This window comes from Heteronotia binoei, chromosome 1, assembly GCF_032191835.1.
Source record: "Heteronotia binoei isolate CCM8104 ecotype False Entrance Well chromosome 1, APGP_CSIRO_Hbin_v1, whole genome shotgun sequence".
Lineage (NCBI taxonomy): Eukaryota > Metazoa > Chordata > Lepidosauria > Squamata > Gekkonidae > Heteronotia > Heteronotia binoei.
In genome coordinates, this window is record NC_083223.1 from 250,617,107 (window position 1) to 250,632,182 (window position 15,076).

Here is a 15,076-nt window from a genome sequence, read left to right on the forward strand (position 1 = left end):
CCCACTATACCATTGGCAGGGAGGGGGGGAAATGGGGCAAGGAGGACTGAGTCATACAGCCCTATAGGCATGAAACACTTCCCTCAGCTCTCTCCCCCACCTCGTTTCTTCTCCTCCAACCACCGACTTTATTCTAACCAGGGCCTTTCCTGAACAGTCTTTACGCAAACCGGAACCAGTCCCACTTTCTCAGGCTTTTGGTGGCCACTTCCTATGGTCGCCAACTCTGGCCTGGGAAAGTCCTGGATATCTGGAGGTGGAGCCTGTGGGAGAGGGATTTCACCTAGAATGGTGTGCCATAGAATCTGCCCTCGGAAGCGGCTATTGTCTTAAGGGGAACTGACGTCTGTAGCCTCGAGATGAGTTGCAAATCCCAGGGGAACTCCAGGACCCACCTGGAGGTTGGCAAGGCTACTTTTCAACGAGGCCCTGACGCCTTTTTTCCTTTCTCCTCGCTTTGGCAAGAGACCAAAAAGAAAAGTGTATGCGCGCCCCCGCGTAAGGGCGCCCGGCCAGAAGAGAGAGTGGGCCGCTGCCCTCCCTTTCTGCCTGCTGAAAGCCTGAGTCGTTTCCTTGCGGCTGAGCGACCTCTTTGGGCTCAGTCGTTCTCGTAACCTCATGCGCAGCCCCTCGCACACAGAGGGCGCTCAAGTGCTGTAGTAGATCTCACGAAGAACTCATCCCCCCCCCTCATTCTGGGAGTGTCCCGAGCCAATATTTCACACAACCACACGCTCCTTCGCGCAGCGACGCTGTGCGTAGAGCTCAGCAGGCAGGGCGGGTACTTTCTCTTTCCAGAGACTGTAATCAATCTTGCCCGCAGGCTCCCTCCCACCATCACCTTGAGGGTCTCTAGGGAGCCAAAGACCGACAACTGAAAGCCGCCTAAAGGGTGGTTTACAACACTGTCCTGAAACCTAATTGTTACGTGGGAGAGATTTTTGGCAAGTGCAGCTTTTCGAGGATGAGAAGGTTTCAGCTGGGGAAATCCCTCCCTTGGCACAGCTATTAAGATTTAAAAAAAATTTAATTGTTCTCTAATTTTGCAATCCAGTTTTATTGCACTGTTTGTCCTACCGTGCTTGGCCGAGATTGCACTGTTTTCAAATGCTGTAATGCATTTTCAGACTCATTGAGTAGGCTGACTAGGAATACACTAAATAAAGTGTCTTTGCTGTTTTTCTCCACTTTGTCTTCCAAATTTGGGAGCGGGGATTGTGTGCATGGGTCCCTTCAGCATCTACACAACATCATCTTCTAATTATATGCTCTGCAAATTGTTCCAGTTCTCTGATTATTTTGTTAAACCAGGATTACTGTGATCTTTGTTGAAAAAGTATGGGTCCAAGACTCCAAGTCCATTAGCAAGCCCTCTAGGGCAGCTGTCTCCAACCTTTTTGGCACCAGGGACTGGTTTTGTGGAAGACAATTTTTCCGGGGGTGGGAGGTGCGGGGGCTTCAGGATTATACAATTGTGCATTTTATTTCTATTTGTCTGGTGTGGTGGTTAAGTTTGCAGATTCTTATCTGGGAGAACTGGGTTTGATTCCCCACTCCTACACTTGCAGCTGCTGAAATGGCCTTGGGTCAGCCATAGCTCTTGAAGACCTTGTCCTTGAAAGGGCAGCAGAGCTTTCTCAGCCCCACCTACCTCACAGGGTGTCTGTTGTGGGGGAGGAAGGTAAAGGAGATTGTGAACCACTCTGAAATTTGGAGTTGAGGGCAGTATATAAAAACAATGTCTTCGTCGTCTTATTGTTATTACTATATTGTAATATATAATGAAATAATTATAAAACTCATGGTCCAGTTGCTAACAGGCCATGGACCAATACCGGTCCATGGCCCAGGGGTTGGGGACCCCTGCTCTAGGGGAGCTCATAATTCTGATGGTTCCACCCACATTGCCACCATTTCCCCTGCCATGCCACCAGAGGGCTTTTGGGAGCAAAATCAGGCGGATTGCCTGTTGATCTGAAGCAGCAGAACAAAGTTTGAGCCCACTGGCTCCTTTAAGACCAACAAAGTTTTATTCAAGATACAGGCTTCCATGTGCATCCATGCAAAGCTTATACCTGGGACAAAACCAGTAATTGCTATATTGTTAAACAATCTACTAGTTCCTTTGAATACCTTTATTTCATTTTTTTTAAAGTCTCTAGTTCCTTTGTTGTGTTTATATGGGGAAAACCTTTCCACTTATATCTCCACAGTGAAAATGGGGGGATGAAATGAGCATTCCAGTAACTAGCAGATCATGGTAATAGATTGTTACAACAAAAGAAGAAGATGATGATGATATTGGATTTATATCCTGCCCTATATTCTGAATGTCAGAGTCTCAGAGCGGTTACAATCTCCTTTACCTTCCCCCCCTCCACCTCCAGCACAACAGACACCCTGTTTGGTAGGTGGAGCTGAGAGAGCTCTTATAGCAGCTGCCCTTTCAAGGACAACTCCTGCGAGAGATATGGCTGACCCAAGGCCATTCCAGCAGCTGCAAGTGGAAGAGTGGGGAATCAAACCCGGTTCTCCCAGATAAGAATCCGCACACTTAATCACTACACCAAACTGGCTCTCTATAGTTACTATAGCACAGTAACGATTACCATTATTTTTTAAAAGCCCTCAAAGGTACTCTGGTGGCATGAATGCTTTTTATTTTATTTTTATTTTTATTATATTTATATCCCACCCTCCCCTATTGGGCTCAGGGCGGCTAACAGCAGTTAAAGCACACAAGAGTAAATATTACAATAAAATCATAAAAATCATTAAAACATCTTAACATATACAATTTTAGTACCTAGATGGCATTGCTGTTAATTCTTGGTTAGCGCTATTTGCTGTAGTGGATGGGAAATGGCTACTGACAGATGGAAGTTTGCCACCTGGATGCTCTATTGCCAGTATACATGCCTCTGTGTTCACAGCTGTGATGACAGGGAAACGGAGAATCCTCGCCTTGCAGATGCAGACTTCAAGCCAGCGAGTGTAACAGTTAAGTATGTACAGGGGGAGAAATTAGTGTGACCTTGATCAGTCACTCACTTTCTGTCTAATCTGCCTCACGGTATTGTGAGGATAAAATGGGGGGTCTGGCAGAATAGTGGACTTTAGCAGTTCAGCCTTACATGATGAGTAAATGTGAATTCAAATCCCAACTGGGTGATCTGGAGAGACACTGATTTACTGAGAGGATACATTATGAATGTGGGTTGCTGGTGTTGAGAAACACCTGTTAATAAGTTTCCGGGTCTCAGGGGAGAACTGGAAAAGACCCCAGACCCAGAAAAGACCCCAGACTGAACCAACAGAATGACACCATATAAGACAGACACTTTGAGACAGATCTTGCAGCAGATTTGTTTGTATAGCCTATCTGTATTTCCAAATTCTGCCCTTCCTCCCAGGAGTTCAGAGTGGCATGCGTGATTTCCCCCTCCTCTTTTGTATTTTTGTTCAGAGAGCCAGCTTGGTGTAGTGGTTAAGAATGGGGAATCTAATCTAGAGAACTGAGTTTGATTGCCCACTCTTCCACATGCAGCCAACTGGGTGACTTTGGGTTGGCCACCGGTCTCTCACAGCTCTCTCAATCCTACCTACCTCACAGGGTGTCTTTTATGGGGAGGGGAAGGGAAAGAGAATGCAAGCTACTTTGAGACTCTCAGTGCAGGGCAGGGTATAAATCCAACTCTTCTTAAAAAAACAAAACAAAGTACATCAGTCTGAAAGAGTGTCACAGACCCCGTTTTCATGGCTGAGTGGAGATTTGAACCCATGCCCTATTATAACACTTTAATCACTATACCACACTGGCACAGGATCCCAGTTCTGACACATACACAAGGTTCCAGACAGTATCTCCAGTTACAGGATATCAGGTAGGAGGGATTGGAAAAAGCCTTTCTGAGATCCTGGACAGTTACTGTCCATAAGAGTAGACAATAGTAAACCAGGTGGAGCCATGAACTAATTCAGTAGAAGAGCCAGGGTGGCACTGTTGGATTAAGATCAGGGAAACCTGGATTAAGATCCCTGTTTGTTATCTAGCTTACTGGGTATCCTTGAGTTATTTACTTTCGTTTAGACTAAGCTATTTTACAGGGTTACTGAACAAAGTTTGAGTCCAGTGGCACCTTTAAGACTAACAATGCTTAATTCTGTTTATAAACTTTCATGCGCATGCACACATCTTCAGATACTTCAGATTCTTCTCTCCCCAGGAGCAATGAAACAGTTTCCATGGCATTGGGTTCGCTGGTTGATTGTTTGACTTTGTATGCATAGTTTTAAATTGCCTGTTTATGTTGTGATCCGCTCTGAGCTCCACAATCCTGGGGGAGAGTGAAATAGAAATTGAATACATAAATAAATACCTGAAGAACTATGCATGCACAGGAAAGCTTATCCCCAGAATTAAACCCTGTTGGTCTTAAACGGACCACTGGATTCAAACTCTCTTCTGTTGCTTCAGATCAACACGGGTACCCCACCTGAATCTATTTGCAGGGTTACTGCAAGGAGGAAATGAAAGGAACCTACGCCACCCTGAAGTCCCTTGCAGGGCAAATAGGATAGAAATGCACCAAATAAATAAATCCTTATGTTCATACAATTTTAGACAGGTCTGAATAAATGCTCCCCCTAAGGTGTAGAGTCTTGTGAGCAAAAATTCTAGCTACTGGCGTGATAATTGTGAGTGAGCGATTTAGCTACTGCATAAATTAGTTTTTGCTCTGGGGCCATCCTTCCTGAGCGAAGACAAAAATGTATGAGTCGGCAGCTAAAAAAACTCATACTAACTCAGCTTAGATGGAACACCGGTCTGAATCCCCGAGCCTTTCTCATGGCATACACCCGGGCCTGCGTGCGTATTTTCTTTCTGCCCTGACAGCTTCAAGGCAAGCATCATCCTCGCTCTCCCATCTGCCACATTACCGGAAGTCCTGCTGATCGGGAAATATTTTTTATTAGCTGGGCATCTCCCAAGGAATCTTGGGAATTGTAGTTTTGCTACTTTGCTGGTTGGAAACCTGATCTTTTGTTATCACACGTTATCCACCGTCCGGCGCGTTTTTGCATCCGCAGCCCATAGCCGTTGTCCTGCTGCCGCCATGCCGGCCGAATCACAGTATACAGTGAACAGCGGAGTAATTGACACACATATAGAATCATAGAGTTGGAAGGGATCTCCAGGGTCGTCTAGTCCAACCCCCTGCAAAATACAGGAAATTCACAAATACCCCCCACTCATATGTAGAGGAAACCTTTTGAACACCAGTGCTGTGGTTCAGTGGTAGAGCATCTGCTTCGCGTGCAGAAAATTACAGGTTCAATCCCCGGCATCTCCTTTTAAAAGGATCAGGCAGTGAAAGACCTCCGCCTGAAATCCGGAGAGCCACCGCCAGCCTGAGTAGATAACAATACTTGAACAAAGCAGGAGTCAAGTCGCACCTTTAAGACCAACCAAGTTTTATTCAGAACGTAAAACTTTCGTGTGCTTTCTAAGCACACTAAGCACAAGTATACCTGATCCCCTCGTCTGATGAAGTGTGCTTAGAGAGCACACGAAAGTTTTACGTTCTGAATAAAACTTGGTTGGTCTTAAAGGTACACTTGACTCCTGCTTTGTTCAACTACTTCAGACCAACAGGGCTGCCCACTTGGATCTAGATAATAATACTGATCTTGATGGACCGGTGGTCTGATTTAGGACAACTTGACCAGACCTGCTGCACGAGTATTTGTTTTAAGCAGTGCCTAGATTTCTATTAAGAGACGGGGTTAAAACAAAATGCCAAAGAATAAATATCATTCTCCCTCGGCGCTGCTGCTGCTTCTTCTTCTTCTTCTCCTCCTTCTCCTCCTCCTCCTCCTTCCTTCCTTCCTTCCTTCCTTCCTTCCTTCCTTCCTTCCTTCCTTCCTTCCTCAACAAAATCTCCCCCATCCCGCCCCCCGCCCCGAATGATCCCCTCTCGCTACATCGCAGGGCTAAGCGATCTTGGGGGCGTGGCTTCCTCCCGGCTAGGCTCCGCCCCCTCCGGAGTGCGCTGGCTGGAGAGCGCCACGTCGGATGTGAACGAAGCAAGCAGGGAGGGCTGGGCGGCAGCCGAGCGAAAGGAACCCGAAGCTCCGCGCGTGGAAGCTGGGGCTGGCCTTGGGCGCGCAAGGAGGGCATCGTCCGCCCCTGCGCTGATTCGAGAGGATCGCCTTGGGAGGGGAGAGATTTGCACCGGGAAAGAAACGATCTCAGTGTAAACCGGTCCGGGTTCAATTCGGGGTCTGCTGCCCGCCAGCCATGCGGGTCCTCCCCGGACTCTTGGGTCCCTTGGCGCTGATGCTGGCGCTGGAGGCCGGCAGCTGCCACGGGCTGTCTTTCCACTTGCCACCGCAGAGCCGCAAGTGCCTTAAAGAGGAGCTCCACCGGGACGTGATGGTCACCGGAGAATACGAAGTCTCGGAAGCTGCTGCTCCCGGGGTCAGGACAGATCTCCGGGTGAGCGGAGCAGGCCTTTTCCGCCCCCTACCCTGCGGTATCTTCAGCTCTTCTTCGCTGCTTTAAAGCCGCCCCCCACACACACCAATGTTGGCCTGTACCTCCAGTGTTTCCAGAGACAGGGAATTAGTTCATGCTGCTGTCCCTTCTCTTTCCACAGGTCACCGACTCCTCTGGACACACACTGTACTCCAAGGACGATGCCAAAAAAGGGAAATTTGCCTTCACTACTGACAACTATGAAATCTATGAAATCTGCTTTGAGAGCCATGGACAGCCAGGTAAGGGGTTTCTAGGTGCTCTGGGCACTTCCCTTTCTCACTCTTCCTTTGATCACCTGCCTCTCCCTGGCCAGGCCTTGCCCCAGGCCTTGAGAAACATGCCTGGGTGTCCTGACTCCTAATGCCAAATGTGATTGAGTTGGTTGGAGAGGAAAACACTCTGCAGGTGCCTAGAGGCCCATATTGTCTTTTGTTCAGGACAAATTCTGGATCCAAAAAGGGGCTTCTGCCTACTCCCAGTATGTACACCATTCGTTTGCCATCCCCAGTATTGCCTGCAGAAATCAGAAGTCTGTTTTAACTTGGAGGGGGGAGGAGTGTTAGATTTGAATCTTGCTGGAAGCCTTGCTCCTTAATTTCATGGATGGCTGTGGCCGCTTAGTGATAATGGGAAAGGCTTCCACACACTTTGTTATTCAAGGGGTCTGGGGTGCTTAAGCCTCAGTTACGTACTTTTATTTTGTATAACCCTGTTTGCAGCTACCTGTCTCTCCGTCCTTTATCCTTATCCTGTCTCAAAGCTTATTCTCTCTTTCCTTGGTCTTCTAGGGAATTTCCGGATTCCAGATCAACTGGTCTCCCTTAATATAAAGCATGGTGTGGAGGCACGGAATTATGATGATGTAAGCAAAGCATTTGTTTTGGCTGTCAAGTCGCAGCTGATTTATTGCAACCCCTCATGCGGTTTTCAAGGCAAGAGAGGAACAGAAGTAGTTTGCTGTTGCTTGTTTCTGCATAGTGACCTGGGCTTCATTGGAGGTCTCCCATCCAAATACTAACCAGGGCCAACCCTACTTAGCTTCCAAGAACTGATGAGATCAGGCTAGCCTGGGCTATCCAGGTCAGAGCTAAATTTAGCTCTTAATATATCTGGGGACCAGTGTTCCCTCTAAGCCGCAGAATCTTGTGAGCAAAAATTCTGTTTTGTGAGCGACTGGCATTAAAGTTGTGAGCTGCTGCAAAAATTATTGTGCTCTGGGGCCATCCTTCCTGAGCTAAGACCAAAATGTGTGAGCTGGAGGCTAAAAATCTGTGAGCTGTCTCATGCTAACTCAGCTTAGAGGAGACACTACTGGGGGCATATATCCTTGTTTATTTATTAAAACACACCTTGCCTTTCCTTGTGGTTCAAAGCAGTTTGCAGTATCAGTTTAAAAACATTTTCTGTTAAAAACCAAAATAAAATAACAGACCCCAAATCTTACCTCTCTCTTCAAAGATGCCTGCCCATTCAACCCCTCACAGAAGCCCTGGTGAAGTCAGGACTTGCTGTGCCTCCTGAAGCTCTCCTAGGAGGGGGCCTTTCTCACCTCTTCTGGGAGCCCATCTACAGAGCCAGGGCCACAATGGAAAAGGCCTGGGCTCTGGTTGATTCCAGACAGGCCACTCTAAGTGGTGGCATAGCCAACAGATAGATGCCTGACAATCATAGCTGGCACACAACTGGCATGTAAAAAGACTGTCCTTCAGATATGTGGGTCTCAAATGATATTGCTCATGCTAGGCATGGGGGCAGTTTGTGCCAATCATCATTGCTTTGGGAAGTGGGAGAGAAGGATGGAGTCATTCTAGCAGAGACATTTCTGATGCTCCACCCAGAGGCATCTTGGGATGAAGAGGTTGTGCATTAAAAGTTCACCCACCCCCAAAGTGATTGCATTGTCCCCCACCACCCGCCAAAGTAACCTCTGTAGATCCAGTTCTAGTTAGGACTTTGTGTGAGTAATTTGCATTCATCCATCCCTCAAACCACCTTGCAGATTGCTAAGGCAGAAAAACTAAAGCCCTTAGAGGTGGACTTGCGTCGGCTTGAAGACCTCTCGGAATCCATCGTGAAAGATTTTGCCTTCATGAAGCAACGTGAGGAGGAGATGCGAGACACCAATGGTGAGTGACAGGCAAGCACTGAGATGTTGCCCCTCTCTGGGACCAGTGCAGGGATCAAGATAAACTATAAGGAAGACTCTTCTGCATTTCTGTTTTTCTTTTGTATTTAAATTGTAAGTTCCTTGGGGCAGAGACCTTCCTCTGTTGCTTAGGGAACTATAACGCTAGTGTATTGTAGTAGTGAAAGGAGTTCAAATCTCATCTTTGCCATGAGCTGATGGAGGTAACGGGACTAGTTGCTGTTCTTTCAGCACCCCCAACCTGCCTACCTGAGCCTGCTTCAGCGGAGACGGCGGGATATAAATCCAATAAACCTTTAAAAAAACAACAACACTGGGCTACATCAAAGTGCAGCTGTTTGGATTACTGAGATAACATCAGTGAAGTGCTCTACTTAAATGTGAATTCTTATTAAAATGTCCTGTACATTTATGACTATAAGAAGAATCCATACTCTAGAATCCAAGAACTTGAAAGGGAAACTTATAGTTCATCTTAGCACAAGAGGTCAGCTAGAAAACCTGACTTTATTTATTTATTTATTACCATTTATATCCCACCCTCTCCGGAAGCGGACTCAGGGCGGCTCACAACATCATAAAATACAATCAATCCATAAAACATATAAAACCATAATTTACATATATCAACTTTAAAACCATTCTATGGCGCTATTTCAGTACAATATAGGCGGTATCGAATTCTCGACTGTGATTGTCAGCATTCTGTAAGATGTCCAGCGGCAGCCCTTTTTCAAACCGCAAAAGCCTGTTTAAATAATTCGGTCTTACAGGCCCTGCGGAACGCAGACAAATCCCGCAGGGCCCTTATGGCTTCTGGAAGGGTGTTCCAAAGTTCTGGTGCTGCCACCGAAAAAGCCCTGGATCTCGTCACACACCGCCTGGCTTCTTTTGGGCCAGGGGGAGACAACAGATTTTTTTGTCCCTGATCGCAGTGCTCTCTGGGGGATATATGGGGAAAGGCGGTCCCGTAGATAGGCAGGTCCCTGACCATAAAGGGCTTTGAAGGTTAATACCAACATCTTGAAGCGAACTCGGAACACAACAGGCAACCATTGCATCTCCCTCAGCACAGGCTGAATGTGCTCCCATCGCGGCAGCCCCATTAACAGTCGTGCCGCAGCATTCTGCACTAGTTGTAGTCTCCGGGTTAGCGTCAAGGGTAGCCCCATGTAGAGAGCATTAGAGTGATCTATTCTTGAGGTGACCGTAGCATGGATTACCGTCGCTAAGTTGTTGCGCTCCAGGTAAGGGGCCAGCTGCCGCGCTTGCCGAAGATGGAAAAAGGCAGATCTAACCGTGGCTGCTACCTGGGCCTCCATTGTAAGGGAGGACTCAAGAAGCACGCCTAAGCTCTTGGCCTTAGGGAGGGACCGGTATTAATGGTACCCCGTCAAGAGCCGGCAGCTGGATCTCTCCCCCCGGACCGCCTCGACCCAGGTAGAGAACCTCCGTCTTCGTCGAATTCAGTTTCAGCCGACTCAGTCTGAGCCAAGAAGCCACGGCTTGTAGCGCCAGGTCTAGATTTTCCAGGGTACAGTCAGACTGGCCACCCATCTATAGATAGAGCTGGGTGTCATCCGCATATTGATGGCAACCCAGTCCGTACCTCCTGACAATCTGGGCAAGGGGGCGCATATAGATATTAAATAGCATTGGGGATAGGACCACTCCCTGCGGCACCCCACAACTAAGAGAGTGCTTCTGGGATGCTTCCTCCCCTATCACCACCCTTTGTCCCCGATCCTGGAGAAAGGAGGTCAGCCACTGTAAGGCAGATCCCTGAATCTCCACATCGGCAAGGCGGCTAGTCAGTAGCTGATGGTCAACCATGTCAAAAGCGGCTGACAGATCTAATAACAACAGCACCGCAGAGCCGCCCTGATCCAGCTGTCCAACTTGTTCTTGAGCATCGGGACTTTTCTTAAAACCTCCTAAGAGGGAGACTCTGCAACTTCTGTGGCCAAATCAACAGTTAGAGCATTCTTTCTGACTTTTCACCTAAGAGTTTAAAGTCATTGTTTTTTGTTTCATGAAAGCAGTGAATACCTGATTTTCCCTTATCTTTCTGTGATCTTTGAAAGTATCTAAAAATCTGTTCACTTTTAATTTTCTTTACTGTTGGCTAAGCATGCCTGATCCTTCAACTTCCAACAGGGTTCGCCCAAGGTGTATTTTTGCTGCTGCATGTCAGGATTTCTTGCACTGGCTCAAAATATGTTGGGGAAGGGAGGAGGAGGAGGAAGAAGAAGATGTTATTGGATTTATATCCTGCCCTATATTCTGAATCTCAGTGTCTCAGAGCGGTCACAATCTCCTTTACCTCACCCCCCACAACAGACACCCTGTAAGGTGGGTGGGGCTGAGAGAGCTCTCCCAGAAGCTGCCCTTTCAAGGACAACTCCTATGAGAGCTATGGCTGACTCAAGGCCATTCCAGCAGCTGCAAGTGAAGGAGTGGGGAATCAAATCCGATTCTCCCAGTTAAGAGTCTATGCACTTAACCACTACACCAAACTGGCTCTCTATTTGAACCAAGGCAGGTTCGAATCCCCACTCTGCCTTGGAAGCTTGTTGGATTAACTTGGAACAATCACACACTTATAAGTTCTCAGATCACTTTAAAAACATATTCCTGCACCAAGCTCCTGGTTATGGTGAAGCCCTGTTAAATTTGTTTGCCTTGGATGAACTGAATCCAGCTCTCTGATTTCTTGGGTCATTTCCAAATGGAAGAGGAGGCAGGCTGTGCTAAATATATACATTCAGTCAGCACCTTTTATCTCCTGTGAGGAATGCTGATTGTGTTCATGGAGTTACTGAGGGAACGAATGGTGAGTTCTTCAGAATCAGCTGTTGAGCATCATGGTAGAGAGACAGGAGACCCATGAATCACATCACAGGGTGCAGTTTTCCACAGTGGCCAGATAGATGCTTCCAATCCATAAGGTTCTTCCTCTTTTCTAATGTTCTAGTTAAGTACTGTGGCTAACAGATCTATCCTCCTTCACTTTGCCTCTTAAATCCAAGTATTCACAGTACCCTACATTGGCACATCATTCCAGTGCTAAGGATGCATCTCTGAAACATGTGAAGTAATAATGGAGCACCTCTGAGCATGAGCAAAGAGCATCTCTTTACCATTGACTAATTCCCCACACCACCCCCATCTCAGATTCAGTGAAAGTAGCTTCTAGACAAGTGCTATGACTTACATTCCTGATGCTTTGTTGTTGTTTCATGTTTTCTGTTTGCAGAATCCACCAGTGCTCGTGTCTTCTGCTTCAGCATCTTCTCCATGTTATGTCTTGTGGGTCTGGCCACCTGGCAGGTCTTCTATCTCCGGCGTTTCTTCAAAGCCAAGAAACTCATCGAGTGAATGAGCTCCGGTCCGGGGTAGGGGGGGTGCAAAGAGCAGATACCCCCATGCTCCCCACTGGGTTTCTTGCTGGCCTGTGAGCCACATCTCATCAAAGTTCTTCCACCCACCAATTTCGATCAGCTCCTGAGCCGACGGGGGTTTTTTTTCTCCAGGATTTTTCCCAGCTAGGACTTTTAATGGGACATTGTGGCCCTTGGACTGGATCTCTGCCAGCTGGGAAGGAAGTCTTGTCATCAAAAAGGCATAGATTCTGGATGCCAGACTTGAAAAGAATTGGCCCCCCCTTTTCTGGTGTGGACTGTGCCGTTCTTTTTTCCCATGGGGATGAGGGATCTCTGATTAGAATGTAATTTAAGTCCTGATTGGCGAATGCTGAAAGGAAATTTTGAAAATAATAAATTTTGGTTCCTAGATTTCAGTGCTGTTGCGGGGGGAGGACAATGCAGGATGTTTAGTCTTCCTCTTGGGACAGGATCGTAGCACTCTAGAGTTGCAATCCTAAACTCACATCCTAGGGAGTAAGTTCCTCTGAACTCAGTTGGACTTGCTTCTGAGCGTACCTACTTAAGGACTGTAGAACAGATGGAGCCAGTGTAGTGTAGGGGCTAGGATAGAGATGGCCAGCTGCAGTTCAGGAGCCACATGTGGCTCTTTCACACATATTGTGTGACTCTTGAAACCCCCACTGCCCCATTGGCCAGCTTGGAGAAGGCATTTGTCTCTTTAAATCACTTCTCCAAGTCAGTGAGTCAGTGGCTTGGAAAATGCATTTAAAGTTAAAGTTGCTTTCTTTCCACCTCTCCTTCCCCATCTATTTGCCTTCCTGCCTTGTGGCTCTCAAATATCTGATGTTTATTCTGTGTGGCTCTTCCATTAAGCAAGTTTGGCCTCCCCTGAGCTAGGGTGTTCAGCTACGACCTGGGAGGCCCCAGTTCAGATCCCCAACTGCCAAGGAAGCTTGCTGGGTTACCATGGGCTATTCATTCCCTGTCTAACTTACCTTGCAGGGTTGTTGTGAGGATAGAGTGGGGGGAGAATGGTGAATGGGACCCTAAGCTCCTTGGAGGAAGGACATGATAAAATAAATGGGGGGGGGGCACAGGTCTGGCCACTGATTTCAGGATGGCCAGTATGCCTGGAGAAAAATTCCCTGTCCTTTTATTTTAGATGCTTGCTGTGTGAAAAAGGAGAATTGAAGGTTTTCATGGCATGGGGGTAAATGGCATCCCATTAAACTTCTGTTAGAGGGATGTGATATTTTTCTCCAGACCTGTTGGCAACTCTGTGTGCATTTAAAAAGGAGATTGGATTTATACCCCGCCCTTTACTCTAGGACAGGGGTGGCCAACGGTAGCTCTCCAGATGTTTTTTGCCTACAACTCCCATCAACCCCAGCCAGCATGGCCAATGGCTGGGGCTGATGGGAGTTGTAGGCAAAAAAAATCTGGAGAGCTACCATTGGCCACCCCTGCTCTAGGAGTCTCAGAATGGCTTATAATCCTCCTTCCCTTCCTCAGTCTCCCCACAACAGACACCCTTGTGAGGTAGGTGGGGCTGAGAGAGTTTTCAGAGAATTGTGACTGAGCCAAGGTCACCCAGCTGGCTTCATGCAGAGGAGTAGTGGGGAATCACACCTGCTTCTCCAGATTAGAGTCTGCTGCTCCTAACTACTATACCAAACTGCTGGATTTCACAAAAACACATACTAACATTTTGTTGAAAAAATTCCCCTTTTACAGGAAAGAAAAATGCAAAGACATAAAGCCATCTTCTACCATGCAAGAAGAAATCATAGAATGGAGATATGATGCTCTTCGGTTGTTTCTCTGTGTCTGGTTGCTATGAAAGGCACAGCAGTAGAGGAATTTTTTTTAAAGTCGGCATCAATTGCCTTTCCTTTCCTTACCATACAACATTCTCTTTAAAATGCCTCTACTGCTGTAGTATTCTCTTTAAAAAGAAGGGGTTAGGGTTCAGACTTCTTAAGAGTATCTCTTTCTGCCTTAAAAGAATAGCTGAACTCTAACCCCAGGTAAAGACTGCTTGTGGATCCTCAGTCGTATGTTTGGTTGCCAGCTCTGGGTTGGAAATTACCTGGAGATTTGGGAGGTGGAGCCTGAAGAAGGCAGGGTTAAGGAGGGAAGAACTTCAATGGGGTATGATGGCACAGAGCCCACCTTCCAAAGCGAGCATTTTCTCCAGATGAAATAGTGGGAGATCTCCATCCACCACCGGGAGGTTGGAACTCATACTCAGTAGAGAGAAAAATGCATCAACTTGGAGACCCAATCCTGTTTCTTCAAATATTTCAGGGCATCTTACACCTTGCAACTGTCCAGTGCAAATGGTAGCATGTGTGTGTGTGAGAGAGAGACAGAGTGAATGTAGGCCACACAAGGTCAGTGCAAGCCATTATCTCTTTAGATTACTTATGTATAAATGCACATGTGGGTGCTTAATTGGTGCGTGCTTAATTTAAACCAAGAGGGATTTGCGACAGCAGATGCCCGCCTTGCAGCTTTGCCCTGTAATCCTAGCTGGCTGGACTTTTTGAAGGGGTTGGGGGCAGAGGAGAGAGAGAGAGATCTTAAAGATTTACTTGAGTGTTATAGGAAAAGAGCTCTTAACTCCCTCATCTAATAATGGCATTTGGAATCACTCCATGATTTGATACAAGTCCAGGACTGATGGAAGTATTATTTTTTTTACACAATGGACTTTTAAAACTCACTGCCGCAAGATGGGGAGGCAGCCACTAGCTGGGATAACTCTGTGTGTGCGTGCTTGCGTGCATGTGAAGTGCCGCCAAGTGGAAGCTGACATACGGTGACCCCATAGGGATTTCAAACCCAGTGATTAAGCAGAGGTGGTTTTGCCATTGCCTGCCTCTGCAGAGCCTTCCTTGGTGGTTTCTCATCCAAGTACTGACTCTGATTAGCTTCTGAGATCTGATGAGATCGGGCTATACTATACCATTCCACATCCCTCTGGGCTGACTTAAAAAAATT

General features: G+C 47.0%; 1 protein-coding gene across 1 annotated transcript; it reads left to right on the forward strand.

Moving 5' to 3' along the window:
* Positions 1–6,057: 6,057 nt before the first annotated feature.
* On the forward strand, positions 6,058–12,481 carry LOC132581167 (transmembrane emp24 domain-containing protein 10-like). Its single transcript, XM_060252292.1, has 5 exons — positions 6,058–6,499; positions 6,660–6,780; positions 7,330–7,403; positions 8,541–8,667; positions 11,944–12,481. The coding sequence occupies exons 1-5, from the start codon at positions 6,302–6,304 to the stop codon at positions 12,063–12,065; spliced, it is 642 nt and encodes a 213-aa protein (XP_060108275.1). The 5' UTR covers positions 6,058–6,301; the 3' UTR covers positions 12,066–12,481.
* Positions 12,482–15,076: the final 2,595 nt, after the last annotated feature.

Excerpts from the sequence above, each read along its gene's own strand:
- LOC132581167 (XM_060252292.1), top strand. The coding sequence starts at position 6,302 with ATGCGGGTCCTCCCCGGACTCTTGGGTCCCTTGGCGCTGATGCTGGCG. Across the intron at positions 6,500-6,659 it reads GGGTCAGGACAGATCTCCGG|GTCACCGACTCCTCTGGACA; the intron begins GTGAGCGGAGCA and ends CTCTTTCCACAG. Across the intron at positions 7,404-8,540 it reads AGGCACGGAATTATGATGAT|ATTGCTAAGGCAGAAAAACT; the intron begins GTAAGCAAAGCA and ends ACCACCTTGCAG.